The 15,328-nt window shown below is 45.9% G+C and overlaps 1 protein-coding gene across 2 annotated transcripts in view; it reads left to right on the top strand.

The window, feature by feature from the left end:
* Nucleotides 1–13,710, top strand: part of DCAF1 (DDB1 and CUL4 associated factor 1) — a 43,137-nt gene extending 29,427 nt beyond the window's left edge. Inside the window, exons 23-24 of one of the 2 annotated variants that reach the window (XR_015913527.1) lie at nucleotides 527–592; nucleotides 10,435–10,675. Coding sequence is in view for 1 of the 2 variants with exons in the window: in XM_088527215.1 (XP_088383341.1) it covers nucleotides 10,435–10,690; nucleotides 13,636–13,694 (315 nt within the window). In the remaining variant the exon portion in view is untranslated. Of the gene's footprint in view, nucleotides 1–526; nucleotides 593–10,434; nucleotides 10,691–13,635 lie in introns of those variants that run through there. The other variant, XM_088527215.1, reaches the window with a different exon arrangement.
* Nucleotides 13,711–15,328: the final 1,618 nt, after the last annotated feature.

Genomic DNA, 15,328 nt, shown 5'->3' with positions numbered 1-15,328 from the left:
CTGTAAACGAACATGCTGATAATTCATTTATTAATTTTCTAAATGTTTCTGCCCTGATCAGAAACCTGCTATTTGTTCTCGTTTCTCAAAGTACTTTGACATCCAGTGCAGCCAGCAGTGTTTGAGGGCGGGGGGGTGGGTTCTTTTTTTTCACTTTAAGTATGCCAAATTCTCATACTTTTAACTTCTTTTGTTAACCATTTTCTAAATGAGATATAGCTTGTGATTTAATGCAGTGAAACTGCACAATACTTCTATAATAGCAGAATGTTTAAGAATTTTTAAGAAAGCTACCCATTTGCATGGGGATGTGTTGGTTTCCCTCTCAAATCAACCATTCGAACTCTGACAACCTGCTAAAAGAGCTCCTCAGGATACAGTTGGTAGAATATGCTATGTGTGAGTTGAAGACAGATTTGTAGCATTTCTGGGGTCAGGTGTTTTAGAACAGGCAAAGACTGTATGCTTCAATTCCCCAAACGTTTTTAAATGGTTTATTCTCTGCTCTTTGGTGTCTGCATTCTAGTAAAGCATATGTTTGTATTTCCTGTGGGAAAAGCTGACTTCACCTTTTTCCAGTGAATGCAAGAAGGTAATATTTTGTTTTGTTTTGTTTTTTTCCTTCCCCCCAGACTGTATGGAAAGCTGGACTTCTGATACTCTTTCTGTCTGATTCTCCTTGTTGCTAGGCTAAAACTCCTTTTACTTTCTAGCTGGGAAGACTGGACTGCAGATCCCTGGAAAGAGTGGTTTTTCTTTGCAATTCATTGCTATTGTTACAATTTTGCTGTAATTCTGAAGATAAAGCAGTGGTTATGTTTTGTATACAGAGTTTGAGGGCTTTTCCTCTGTGTTACAACGTTGCAGTTGAGGGTTCCTCCTTTGGAAGACAGTGGCCACTGTGCCTACCCCTAGGTTGGATGGGTTCAGCTTAGGATCTTTAATCTGTGTGAAAAACAGAGTTCCCTGAGAAGCAATGGGAAAGAAAATTCCTGTAGCCATCCAGTGCTTGCCTTAAGTAGGCACTAGTTTCTCTTTCTGTTTTCACTGCCAATGTTTTTTTTGACATCTTTTAGGTTTTTTTTTTTTTAATAAATTTTAAAGATTAATTTGTAGCAGAAATTGAGATGTGCATTATGCAGTGATCAACTAGCAGCTCTCGGCACTCAGTTTTATGATGTTGCTGGTAAGTGTTGACTTCAGTGGAGATCTATATTTACATCAGACAGTGCTAAATGCTGTGGTTTCAGGCTGCAAGACTAGGTGCTGAGCAAAGATAAGGACCTCGTGTCCATCAGGTGGGATGACTTCTGTAACAGAGGTGGCTCCAGCTGTAACTTAAATATTCTTAACAGCTTTTGAGGAAAACTTAGGGAAGAATCGGACAAAGCTGCTCTGGCTTCTGCTTGCAAACTGAGAGACTAGCTGCCAGTGTGAAGTTGCTGCTCATGGTCCACACTTTTGAGGATTTTGGGTGTTTCCTAGACTGTAACTTTCAATACTTGCTACAATCAAGCTGCTTACTCGGAGATATTTGACTTAAAACAGCACATATGAGCCCAAATTCTATGAAATCTGTGTATATTTAGCAAAATATAAAGTAAAAAGTCTTGCTCTGGCCCATATCTATATACTGCTATTCTCCCAGGTTGTTCCAAAGCTAGTAGTCTCTTTAGGCTTGCAAAATCTAGCTTTTCTCCCCTTGGAAACATCCTGCATTGAGCTCGAATGAGCAGAAACATTTCCGAGCAGGTGCTGGCTGCGCTCTTTGCTAAGGCCCAGCAGCATCACTTGTTTCCTGAGGAGCAGGAGTCGGGTGCATAGGTGTGCTTAGATGTATGCAGGTGTCACTTTCTCAGACACTAATTGCTCGGCTACTTTCTGTGGTTTAGGCTTCGAAAAGTAGGAAATAAACTCGCAGACTTGCTGGGGCTTCTTGCAGATGCACTAAAACACCTTCTGGGCAGACAGTGTTTGCTGCTCTTTCATGAAACTGGGGGCAACAGTCTGTGCTAATCAGCTAATCAGCACTTTGGTCAGAATGTTTAGAGCTGATGTTCATCAGTTTGATCCTTGTATCTTTACTCCTTGACTCTATGTGCGGATATGTTTATATGGAGACTGCATGCAGAAAAGCCCACGAGTGCAAGGGGTGGCACTTCTATATAGAAAGTAACAAATATTCAACCAGGAGCGCGTTTCCTTGGGCAAGCCTTGCATGAAAGTCATGTGCACAGAACAAAATTGCTCTGAAATTGTCCTTGGGACAGGTGAATTGTGGGGCAAAATATCTGCCTGGCAGCTGTGATATCTGGTGATGTCAGTTCTGACAAATGTCTGCTGAGAGCTCTGCGATAGCTTTCTGAAAAGCCAGTGATTTAGAGTCTGTCAAGCAAAACTAGCAGCAATGTTCAGTTTATAGATGCTTTTCAGTCCTTCCATTAGTTCGAGTTAATGACTTAGTCCTCCTCTCAGACCAGTCCCTGCAGAAAGCACCCGATCTGTTACATAAATTACTGTCGGATTAAGTGATCAGTGAACTTGGTTAGCTCACGTCTGATGCTCTTGCAGAACAACTTTGTGCTTTTCCTTGGAATACTGGAGACCAGCAGCACTGCAGATGGATGCTTCCCCGGTTGCCACACAAGCCTTTGGCATCAGGTCTCTGGGAAGCTGCTTTCTACTGGTGTTGACCAGCATTGCAGCATCATCAAGCCCCGTTACACAAAGCCAGTGCTGGATGTTATACCCTCTGGTCTCCACTTCGATAAGTGAGGGAAGGGGAAAGGGAAATGGGCTCAGCAGTAGCTGCTCCCTGGACTTTCTTTCCTGTTGTTGGACATATTACTCAGGGGGATAGCACTGACCTTTCTACCTTGTGCTTTCATTAGCTGTTTGGGTGCCTCACTATTGGGACGGTATCTAAACCTGTCCCTGGGTGGCACTCAGGCTCATTCTCAGGCTTGCAAATGTTTGACCACTTGGTTGATGTGGTTTCCCGTTTTTCAGTTCGTGGGCACAAACCTCCTCTTTCATCTATTTGCTCCCGTGGGTTAGATACCCATCTTACTTTTGTGATATCTGACCTATTGGCCCAGATACTAGAATGGAGATATTAGCTAATCAGAAAAGCCAAAAACAGGAGCTCGGGGCAAAGGGGAGTCCAACCTGGAAGCTTAACTCCAGATTACACACTATGAGGAGGGTAAGGAATTTTCAGGCGGTGTGCTTTCCTCCTTAGTTATCATAGGGGTTTTATTTCAGTAGTTCAAGAACTTTGTTTTTGCTCAGTGGTACGTGATGTGGGTGAGGTTGCATCTGTGAAGAATTTTGCTTATTGTCATATTCAGAGAGATATAAGTCTTCAGCACCAAACTGCCTCCCTTTGCTGCCCTATGAAGTGTGTTTAGCTTCGGTTGCCAGAACTGGAGAGTCCGTTGAGGTTTGTCCTGCAGAGCCTCGGGGCTGTGTGGTGCTCATGGATGGGATGCAGTTTTCTTTGTGGGCTGGTTTGCAAAATTCTAGGTGGTGGGAGAGGAAAGTGGTGGAGTTAAGACAATAAATTCTCGAAAGAGAGTCGTGACATCTGGTTTGGCCAGTGTGCAGAATGGTTGTCCTCAGTTTTCTTTTATATATATATATATATATATATATATATATATATATATATATATATATATATATATATATACACATATATATATATATATATATATATGTATTTAGGACTCTCACCCTTTCTGTCTGCAGCAGCATTTCCATTGTACTTTGTTAGCTGTTGGTTTTGTATAGACTTTCTGTTATTCATATAATATTTTTTTTGTTCAGGGGCGGGGGGGAAAAAAAAAAAAAAACACCTTAATGCGAATTGGCACTTGTATTTGAGAACTATCAGACCAGGCACTCCAAGCTGTTGGAGTTGCACTGTGTCATCAGGGCCACAGGTTTTTCAGGAGCTGCCCATGGAATCTGGAGATGTGGTTTATCCTGAACCCACACTTGATTGGGAACAAGTGTTTTCAGATAAATGTTTCAACTACTAATAATATAGCAATATAAATAATAAGTATAATAATATAAATAAAATACACGAGTTTCTTGCACAACTGAACGGGAATGTTGGAGCTCTGGCTTTACCCAGAGAGGCTAAGAAAGGGATGGTTTCCTCAAAGACCTGTTTACATAACAAAGAAATCTTTGGAAGAGACATCCTCCCAAACAGATATTTTTGGGGAGAATGTTTTAGCCATGCTGGCACTTGTTGCCAGATTCTTATACAGCAATAGATGCTGCCATTGCTACTTCAGCCAATTCTGTTGTTTCAGGATCAGGTTTCACTAGCTGTCAGCTAGAGCAAACAGAGGAAATTATAGTATTCCTTAATAAAACTGCTTCAGCAGAGAGAAAAGCATGTTCAATAGTGAAAATAAAAAAACAAAGGTTAACTTTTGCTTAATGCATCTTCCTGGAATTCCCAGAGTAGCTGGGGCACAGGAAAATAAAACCTGTTTCTGTTGAAGTCTTGACCAAAAGGTTGAGAAAAAGGACAGAACAAGTTTCCATCTGTAGCAGGACGGTTCAATTACCTGCCATATTTTAAAACGCCTTCACATGCACAAGCTCTGTCGTGCAGCCAGGCAGCCAGGCTTGTGTCTGTGCTTGTGTGGGACACAAGCATCTCCCGGGCAAAAGAGAGGCTGGTCATTAGCCAGGTCAATGTACCAACCCAGTGGAGGTCCAGCTGCTTTCAAGGTTTTGTGCATCTGTGTTGTGAAGGCCTTTCCATTCACAGCAGGTAAGTAGTTACTGTTAGGCTAGACCTACTTACCCAAAACAGGAGAATAACTGCTTTTTATTTCTCCACTCCATTTTTGCCTCTGTGCCATGCTGTTTGCTGTGTGCTGTCTCCTGTATTGCATCTGCCCATATCTCCGTCTGCCTGCAAGCCCATGGTAAGACTCCTTGCTTGCTACTTGTACTAACTTCTGCAAATTACAAGCCATCCACGTTTTTAACTCTGTGACCTTGTGTCCATGAAGAATTAGAAAATCTAACACTAAAGCAGGTAAGAAGGTACAGGTAGGAAAACCCTTGTGGTGTGGAAGACACTTACACTTCTAACCACCACTCATATTTAACTCTAGGTAAGCTGGGACTAAGCCAAGGGGACCAAGTAATTCAGGATACACCAGACTCCTGAATACAGAGTCCTGAACTTCCATATGTACTTGTCCCCCTAGAAGGGCGTATTACTATTTTTAAACTTCTAATTTTTCCCCACTGCCCATTGTTTGGAGAGTGTTAAGAAGTGGGTGGAGGAGGAAGCTGGATGGAAGCTCTCCATGCCTGAGAGGCAGACACGGTCTCTCCTGGGAGCTGCTTAGCCAAGGATCAGAAGCTGCTAATGTGCTTCACAGATGCTGCTTCGGAAGCAAAGGGAAGAATTGTCAGGAGATAAGGCAAGAATTGTGCACAGAGAAGGATAAGTTACTGGAAGAGGGAGAGACTTATTCCTCTCCAGTAATAAAAATGCTCTTTAGTAAACTGATATCTAAAGAGACATAGTTCTTTTTATGAAGGCGGAGCCCTTTCCTGTGTCGGAAAAAAAACGTAACAATTAAAATATTCTTGCTTTGGAAGAGACTACTAAAAATAAGTTTGTTTTTCGTCTATTGAGAAATTTGGGAGCAGAGGAAGCAAGAAGGGAAAAAGTAGAACAGTAGGATGCCATGTGCAAAAGTGAATGCGTTGACCAAAGTACCAAGACTTTGGGAAATGTGTATTTCTTTACCAAAAAATAAAATAACAATGAAGAAAGAAAACAGAGCAGAGGTTCTTCTTCAGACATGTTAGTTCGTAGGGCAGCTACTGACCTGCACTAGACTTGGAGAGCTGTAAATAGCAAGGAGTGAATTAAATATGGCCTCAAAGGATTGAGAAAGAGTGGAAAAGCTTTACATTTGATTAGCTGTTTTACAGGTAGAGAAAAGGAAGTCTTGCAGGGTGAAATAACAGTAGTTAGTCTAGTGCCGTGGGATTCAAGCTGAGAGGTGCCTCCCCTGAGGAGACCCGTGTGCTTCTGGGGAGGGCCTGTGCTCCTGGGAAGCATCTGCAGGTAAGGGGTGACTCCCAAGTGAGGGACAGAGGCCAGCACGGGCCGGGGGAGGTGACCTCATACCAGTACCAGGGGCAGGAGCAGAGGGCACTAGGCAGGAAACTAGTGACATAATAAAAATTTCTTTGGGACTTTGAATTGAACTCAAGCAGGGAAAGGAAAAAAGTGAATGAAATATTAGACAAAAAGGTGAAGCTTTTCTGGTAACAGCCAAAACCATGACAAATGGTTTAAGAAAAGTAATAGGGACCTGTAAATCTCAAAACTGAGTTAAGGATTCCAAACCTAATGTTGCCAGAAAAGACCCATGGGATCTTCTTTTGGCAACTGACAGACAACTGACTTGTGAATTTGAGGGATCTTGTAATACTCAGTTGGGTAACCTCAAGATTGGTTCATGTAGCCATAATATTTTTTGGATTCAATAAATGAAATATTAGAGCATCAGAAGTCTGATAGTGCTTATAAAGTAAGCAGGCGCATCTTTATGGTAGCTTTTTTCCACTGTCTGTGCAAGTGAGCAAAGTCTGAAAACCGTTCCAAAAGCATCCTGAGAACTTAGCTTGTAAAAAGGCAGTGTGCAAAGTCATTCTGTTTTGTTTAGCAAAACGTGTGTCAAGCAGAAGGTGAAATTCTGGTCTCTTCTGTAGCCAGTGCGGGTTAGTATTGACCTCCAGGGCTCTCAGCTGTGCTTGCAGGGAGCTGTTTGCTCAATATCCTGAAATGAAACTACTAAACAGTTCAGAAATAGGCTAAAATCAAACACTAAAAGATGTGCTGACTTAGCATATGTGTTTGCATCAGAGTGTGAGAGATTGGAGTTTGCTGGACCCTTCAGTGTCTTGTTAAGGGATGAACACCAAGGAGTAACTGAGTCTTTGGCTGCTTTATTAAGAGAGCGACACTGATTAGATGGCAAATATCAAAGACCCATACCAGCCAAAAAGACAAATTTAATGAATTTTGTACATACAAGATGAGTGGGTAAAGCATGGACTCTCTTACCATTTTCTGTAAGTGCATCCCAACGTGCGTCAGAGGATGAGACGGAGGAACACGTGATGTTCCAGCTCTACCCTTGTGCCGTCTGTAGCTGTAAAGCAGTTGCCCTCGGAGAGGGAAGAGTCAGAGTATTCTGTAAGGAAGCAGAGAAGGGACATGAGGGCTCTAGGAACAGGTCAAGCTCTGGTCTCTGATTTGCATTTTGATTCTTTATTTTCCTAGCAGGACATGTGTCGCTGACCGCAATGTTTGACCCAAACTCTTGGGGGCTGTGGCAGGGTTAGGTGAGAGCCTAATTTGCCATCTAGATGCGGCTTGGGATATTTTTCTTGTCCATCTTCCTTTTGTGACGTTGCGGAGGAGTTTCTTTGGCTGCTTTTCCCCATTGTGCACCTAGGAGTCCCCACGGAGGATGAGCCACTGCGTGTCTGTGCACAGATCCCCTGCACAAAGCACTTGTGGCATCTGCTGAGGATTCAGCTTCTGTTCAGAAGCTAATGCTGAGTTAATTTGCCTGTTGCCTAGCAGAAGCTCCATAGCTTGTTGGTTCCTTTTCATGCTGCTTAAAAACAGGTGTGGGTTTCTCCATGATGGGGATGGCTCCTCTCCGCTGCGGTCTGGTCCCCTCGGGTCGCATGCGAGTCGTGCAGCTCTCGTGCTCCCATGTGCGCGTGCGGCTCCTCGCAGCCTGCTCTTCACACCGCTTTTCTCTGCTTTCCAAGGACAGTATCATTTAGATCTCATCTTGCTGTTCCCAGATTTGTAAGTGATTGTGTTTTGGTTTTAATCAAATGCTTCAAATCCGTTAATTTAAACCATAAAGGCAAAAAAAACCCACGTCATTTCGGTTTGCTGATATGTTCATTTGTGTCTTCATAAAAAGGTTTTCTCACTGGCTTGTCTAATCCTTCAAAGCTAATTTCCAGCTACATGTGCTCTTCCTGCGTAACTTGGTTTGTATTTTTGTCAGCCAGAAGGTGTCTTTATACAAACGTATTTTGTTTCATCCCATATTTGAAGGATGTGATGCTGCAATGTATGGCTTGCCTTAAGCTTGAATGAAAGTGGTAATAAAAACACTGTTTCAATTTGTAATAAATGCATTAAATATGCAACACAATCAAATTTAGTAACAGTGTTCAAGTCATTGTGGCTAGATGTTTGGAAAAGTGGGTTTGGAAATCCCACAGGTGTGGAAGCAAGGTAAGTGCCTGACTCATTTTGGAACTGTTTAAGTTTGAGTTACCTGAACTCTTAATGATTCTCCCAGACAGTGTTTTCTTTAAGTCTGAAGTTGTCTGTACATCTCAAGACACCATAAAATTTGGTTTCCTTTTCTTCCAGGTTCTTTAAATATATTGATCCAGGTTGTTCAGAGACTTAAAAAGAAAGAAAAACTCTGCTGCCTGTTCAGTTTTTAATTGAATTCTTAGCTCTGAGCAGAACAGTAAAGTTTAAGACACTGGTCTCTGCTGATACTCCATAGAACAAAAGCAAAAGTTATTAAGATAGAATTAGGCTCAAGAACAACAAAAGAGGTTTATTTGCTTTAAGTAGCTCATTAGAAAGGAAGAAAAATTTACACAATATGACACTGCTGTTTGAATTGCAGGTAAAAGTTATTTCCTCTCTGTGCATGTTCAGCATAAAAAGTGGTGTCCTCTGATTCAGCAATTGGGTAAAAAGTTTGTGATTGACTTAATACAGGTTGCTTTAATTTTGCATTTGACATTACACTTTTTTTCAGAAGGACATCCCTGCAGCAAACTGATGTTTTATTTGTTAATAATCCCTATTTGAAATAACGCAGGCCCTTGTGGTCACTAGGGGAGGTTTGGGAGCCTTTCCTAAGGGTAGCAGAACAATAGGGCTTGCTCGGGCTTTTGGCATGCCCTGCTGCTTTTGCCTCTGACAGATGTTGAATATGTGTGGTTTGGGCCTTTTTTAAAATGTTGATTAAAGAAAAGCGTGTGGTTTGTTCTTCTCTTACCCATAGATCTGACAATGCAACAGTGTAAGCCACAGTGTAGGAGTACAGCGAGCTCGAAGGCCAAGCTCGGCCTTCTAGAGGAGCTGTTAGATACCTATCACACTGCTGCATAATTCTGCAAAATGAGTTCCCTCCCCAGATGAAGGGGCAGTTAAGGCCGAATGCTTTGAGCTGCCTTGTTGCTGCAGGAGAGTGTTCAGCAGCAGCAAAGGGCTGGGAGGAACTGCACAGGGATATTGGAAGGGGGCTATAACAGCCTCTTTGCATTCGGGCTCTCCTAGACACGGACGTCTGGATTTGATCTGTACAATAAGAAATTCCATCGTTTTACTGAGTATAATTTCTTATGGTTTGATAGTAGGAAAAACAAACACCCAGGTAAATGTTAAAGATGAGATTGCTGAGTTCTGTTGTAGAATTAGTTTTTCATAGATTCATAGAGGAAGCACAGAATGATTGAGGTTGGAGGGACCTTTAGAAATCATCTAGTCCAAACCCAACTCAAGGAGGGCCGCCTAGACACATTGCCCAGGACCCTGTCCAGGTGGCTTTTGAGTATCTCCAGGGATGGAGCTTCCACGGCCTCCCAGGGCAACTTGTTCCAGTGCTCAGCCACCCTCAGAGTCAAGAAGTGTTTTCTTATATTCAGACAGAGCTTCTTGTATTTCATCCAGGTTATTGATGAAGTTGAACAACACTGGACCCATGATTGACTCCTGGGGTACCCTGCTAGCTGCAGGCCTCCAGCTAGACTTTGTGCTGCTGATGACAACGCTCTGAGCTCTGCCATCCAGTCTGTTCTTAGTCCACCTCATTGCTCATCTAATCCGTCAACTTGCCCAGGTTGATGGTGCAGGATACAGTGTTGAAAACAGTATCTTTCTCAATATCTGACTTGACAGCTAAGCTGGGAATGACTGAGAGCGCCAACATCCGTGCTGCGTGCTCTTTGATGCAAAATAAAGATTTTGGTGTGGTTGAAACAAGCAGTTTGTATGAGATTGGCAACATACCATGGATTGCAGGGTTTTACAGCATGTCCTTCTCCAAAGCAGGTTTCAATGACGTTTGTTCATGGCTAGCAGAGGAGCTTAGGCTAATGGTGTTTGTGTTACACCTGCCTTGCACAGACAAGAGTCTGCAGGCCTGGAAATGAGTCCAGGATGCACCATGTCCGTAGGTGGGGACAGGAGGTGTAACAGTACAGGAATAGGTGACATGGGTGTGGGGAGAAGCGAGAACTATCAGTCTGCTTGCTTCAATTCTCCTTATTCCATTTTGCATTTGTGTTCATGTCCGCAATGGGCTCTGTGTGTTGTCTCTATAGGAGGAGGAAGAGCAAGAGGAAGAGGATGATGACGAAGATGATGATGACACAGATGACCTCGATGAGCTGGATACAGACCAGCTGCTGGAAGCTGAGCTGGAGGAGGATGAGAACAACGAGAACGCTGGTGAGGACGGAGAAAACGATTTCTCTCCCTCTGATGATGAGGAACTGGCCAACCTTCTGGAAGAGGGAGATGAGGGTGAAGATGAAGATTCTGATGCTGATGAGGAAGTCGAGCTGATTCTTGGAGACAGTAAGTGCGAATGCCCAGCTTGGTGACTGGAGGTGACCTCTGTGTAATGGCAGCTGAGCGTGTGGACTGACAGAGATGACCTTCCCTCCTCCCTGGTATGGAAGGCCCAAGTTCCCATGTTTGTTCCGCTGTTGTCTCTTAGTCTATTGGTGAAACAGCTCTGATCTGAGGAAAGAAAACCTCCTGTGAGTTCTGGAAAGGCAGGTACTTCCCATCAAGTGCTCCCAGATGCAGGTGTGAGAGCTTAAAGGCAGGCTGTGAAAACTGCAGGTGAAGAAGCCTTGTCTGAATGTTGCCAGCCCTGCTTGTTAGGGGTATGCTGGTTAAGCTGCTGCTTCACCTCCCTTCCTGGTCTCCTTAAAGATAGTGAAGCCTTCTTTTTTTTTTTTTTTTTTCTTTTTCCTTTTCTTTTTCTCCTCCCTTGATGCTATTCTTTCTCTTTTCTCAGTTGCTTAAAGTGCAAAGCTATCATGGTGTTTCCAACTTTGCTTTCTTTTTACTGAACTGTTCTAATGCTAATGTAACTTTGGGGGGTTAAAAATGAAGAGGAAAAAAAAATCTAGCCACAGTCCAGAGCTGCAGAGGCTTGAAAAATTAACAAGGAGTGTGTGTGTGTGTGTATGTGTGTGTGTATGTATGTGAGCCTTGCTCATTATGAAATGGCCACATCTCTACACCCTCTTTGGACAGGACAACTCGAGCAGAACTTCTGATACCTCTGGGGAGGTCCAGCCAAGGCATCTTATTGGTTGTGAGGCTGCTTGACAAAAAAAAAAAAAAAAAGGGACCTTACAAGCAAGGAGTGCAGCTTTGCCAGGCTCGTGGATGCCCAGTCCCTGCACGTGGTTCTTCGGGGGGCTTTTGTGGCTTTCCTCTCTGAAACACCAGCTTCATTTGTCTTGCTTTTGTTCCTTTGCCTCCTCTTGGTGTGTTTTGCTTCAACCTACATAAGATATAGTGGGTGTGCTTGGACCAGGATAACTCAAGGACCAGCTGAAGGAGAGAAGTGAGTGGCTTTGGATCCTCCTGCTTTATAGGAGGCTTTGTTTCCTTCTCGGGCACCATCTGTGGAAAAGGTCTTAAGCATGAATTTGCCTTCCCCCTCCTTTGTCACCCCATTGGGTAGGTCTGTGCTTGACCTGCCTAAGGTGCTTTGGGCCTAGTGCACATCTTCCATGAGCTCGTTCCTGCCAGCAGGTGTCCCTACGAGATTCCACAGGGAAGCGGTGGATGGAGTGCTCATCTGAGGCCAAGAGAGCCTGCCCTGGGGCTACACTGTGTTCAAGGGGCTGTGACTTCTCTTGCTGATGTGGGTGACTTGCAACAGGGTGACACTCTCTTGTTTTCTGAGCTTTTGTCTTACAAGCTAGAGCGACAACTTCCAGGCAAGCTATGAGCATCTGCTGAGCAGGTACCACTGCTGTCTGAAGCTTGAGCAGGCAGGAATTCCCTTTCCAAAGCTGTCTTCCTGTGGAGAGGCTTTTCTGCTGCTCTTTCTCTCCCGAGCCTTTGGCTGGTCCCCCTTGTGCTTCCCCCGATCCTGCTGCATGAGCCTCATCGCTGCAGCGCTGGCTGCTGCTTTCCGGCTCCGCTGGCCCTGCTGTGGCTCTGGGAGCGCCGGGAGCCCTCGGCGTCAGCCTGGTCACGGTTCCTTGCCCAGCAACTTGAGCTCCTGGATGGTCTCGTAGCTCTTCTGAAGCAGATGGGCAGCAGTTGCTCTTCCAGTGCTTCTTGCCCGTGAGGAAACACCAGACTCTGAACCAGTCTGGCTCCAGAAGTGGGTGCATCCGAGCACCGGTGCCAGCTCTTGGCCGATTGCTCCCAGAGGCCCAAATACTTTCAAATAACTTGCCAGCAAAAGGCTCCTGGGAAGGTCACCTCCCAGGCTCCCTCTGGCATTTGGTTTTTCTCTTTGTGTTTGAGGGATCCCAGTGGAGTTGAGGGAAAGGGTTTGTGCCCTCTGCTTGCCTGTCGTTTTCTTCTTTTTCAAGGAAAGCATTTGAGCAGGGGATGAACCTTCCCGAAGGGCTGCCTTCCCTTGAGAGGCATTTTAGCAATGCAGTAAAACTGACATGGCTGAGAGGAAATCTTGTCTTTTTTTTTTTTTTTTCTTAACTATTTTTAACACATAGTTAACTGCAGCAACCAGTGACAGCACTTCACAAAGAGCCATCGTCACCCAAGGTAAGGCAGGAGCTGCCACCACTGGAGCCGCTACCACCTCCCTCCTGCCCCACGGAGTGGGGCGAGATGTTCAGTTTTGAGTTAAAAAGCAGGTGTGCGTGTGTGTGTGTGTGTGTGTGGTTACACCTGGCATGTCCTCTCCTGCCTTCATCCTGTATTGCAAAGGAGAAACCCTGTGACATCTCAGTTTTCACAGTCACAGGTCACCTGTAATTAAAACTGCTGCAGTAGCCTTTGAGTTGCCAGAGGAAGGTGCTGATCATGAGCACAGGGTTCAGGAATGGATCCCACCAGAGAGGAGTGAGAGGCCAGTGGGAACCTCACCCTGGGCAGGCCTGGGGCCACCTCCCTGCCTAGGGAAGCAGCCACAGGGAATGGGCCCCGTGGACGTTGCACGGAGGCTGCACGTCACTGCGTCAGGTTGGAGAAGCTGTGGGGCTTGTGTAGGGAGTGACGGGCTCTAAGGAGCTGCCGCGTCCGGACATGCGCGGTAAAGCCATGCAGGCAGCGCGGGAGTGACTGCCCTTGTCCCCCTGCCTTGTCCTGGGAAGGCGCTGCCAGCTCCTGGGCACCGCGCTTGCCAAAGCCGCCCCGTTCCTCCCGCCCGTGTGCGGTAACGGCGGGAGAGCTCTGTGCGCTCTGCTAATGGCTACTGCTGGATCTGGTAGCGCTAACGGTGCCGGCTGCCTCCCACTGCTGCTGCTCCCCTCGGGGGAACCGCGGTCCTCATGGCCCTCCGTAACCCGCGTGTCTCCTTCCAGCCGACAGCTCGGACAACTCGGACCTGGAGGACGACATCATCCTGTCGCTGAACGAGTGAGGAGCGGCGGCCGCGCGGTGGCGGGAAGCGACGCTCCCTTCCCAGCACGGAGACCAAATCGGACACGGATCCCGCGCGCCCCGACCCCTCTCCTCCTGGGGCAACCTGAGGAGCTCCAGCCCATCCGCTGTGTTGGTTTGAGTCACTCTGAGGCTCGGGGCAAAGCCCGACGCGCTCCAATAAAGAGACCTGGGGCTAGGCCTCTTTTTTTTTTTTTTTTTCTCTCTGCCTTTTTTTTTTTTAATTTTTTTATTTTAGGCTGAGATGACTCTCCTCTTCAAGGAAACTTCTGAAGATATTTCACAATATATTTTCTTTGTATAAAGTTCTTTCCTAAAGAACAGAAATAGTTTTATATAAAAAAAGAAAAAAAAAAGAAAAAAAAAGGCAGGTGTTCTAGTAAAGAGGGGATGAACTTTGTATTCCTGTAGTACCTTGTTACCTTGGGGTAGGTTTGGGGGAGAAGAATTGTTTAAAACTAAAGGCGCCAACAAAAAAGAGGCATTTTTATGCAACAACTCAATGAAATAAGAGGATCATGATTTCTAAAAGTGGGGAGGAGAATATTTTTATTTTAAATATGATTTTATTTTTAAAGAAAAACCACCTCCAAGAAGGCAGGCGTGAGCACCTGGCCCCTGCCTTGCGGCTGCTTTTGGGCCCTGGTGCCATTGGGTGCCTGAACTCGCCGCCCAGCACGGAGCTTCCTGCTGCGCCATCAGCTCCAGTGGGGCCTGCTCGGAGCCACCTGTTCCTGGGGCCCTGGGAATCTGGGATTGACGTTTGAACCCTCTTTATTCCCCTGCCCTTTTGTGGTTCAAGTTTTTTAAATCTTTATTTTTTTTCTTCTTCTTCCTTTTGCCCTGTGTGTGGAAACAGCAACTTGAAGGCCTATTTTTTTTTCTTTAATGTAAAGTGTATTTATTAAAAAAGTAAATAAAGTCCCGTCTCCGTTAATGGCTGTAGCCAGCTGCTCCTGGCTGCCCTGTCCCCTCCGGCACAGCCGGAGCCGGGCAGCTGCCAGGGCCAGCGGCTGCATGGAGGGAGGCAGGAAGGGCAGAGCCTCCCAGGGCCAAGACTTCAGTGTGGGCAGTTTCCTCCTGCCCTCCTTTTTGGGGCTCCAGGCCTGCTCCTTGCCCAGCCGCCGCCTCCTGTTCTTCCTGCCTCCCTCCGAGGGTGGTTTTGGTTCAAGCTGTGCCAGCCGCCCTGCGGGCCGATGATGGGGAATCCCGGAGGGAGGAGCCCCGGGATCCCTGGTGCGGTGAGAATGGGAGCTCATGGCCCACGTGTGCCCCGGCGTGCCACAGGGTGCCCTGCAGCTGCCCTGGCCACAGGCAGAGCCAGTGCTCGTGTTTGCCCGGGACAAGAGGCCCTGCCCTTACCCGCGTTTTTGGCCGCTTTCAAGTGTTTGGCCTCGTGCAGCGCTCACGCTGTGCATCAAGAGCTGAGGGGTAAGGCACCTAGCGCTTGCTGGGCCAAGGCCCCTAAGCCCCCTCTTCCCTCCAGCCATGCAGGTACCATCCCCTCTCCTAACTTCTGTTACACTCTTTCTATTTTACCCCATTTCAGAGTAGAGTTTGAGGTGGAACAGGGCCCTGGTGGCCTCTCCTTTCTCAGCGCTGCCACAAGCTCTG

This window comes from Tinamus guttatus, unplaced genomic scaffold (assembly GCF_059628265.1).
Source record: "Tinamus guttatus ecotype Peru unplaced genomic scaffold, ASM5962826v1 Tinamus_guttatus_pri_ptg000026l, whole genome shotgun sequence".
NCBI classification, from domain to species: domain Eukaryota; kingdom Metazoa; phylum Chordata; class Aves; order Tinamiformes; family Tinamidae; genus Tinamus; species Tinamus guttatus.
The sequence above is the reverse complement of the archived record's forward strand: the minus strand, read 5'-3'. Positions and strand labels throughout refer to the sequence as shown.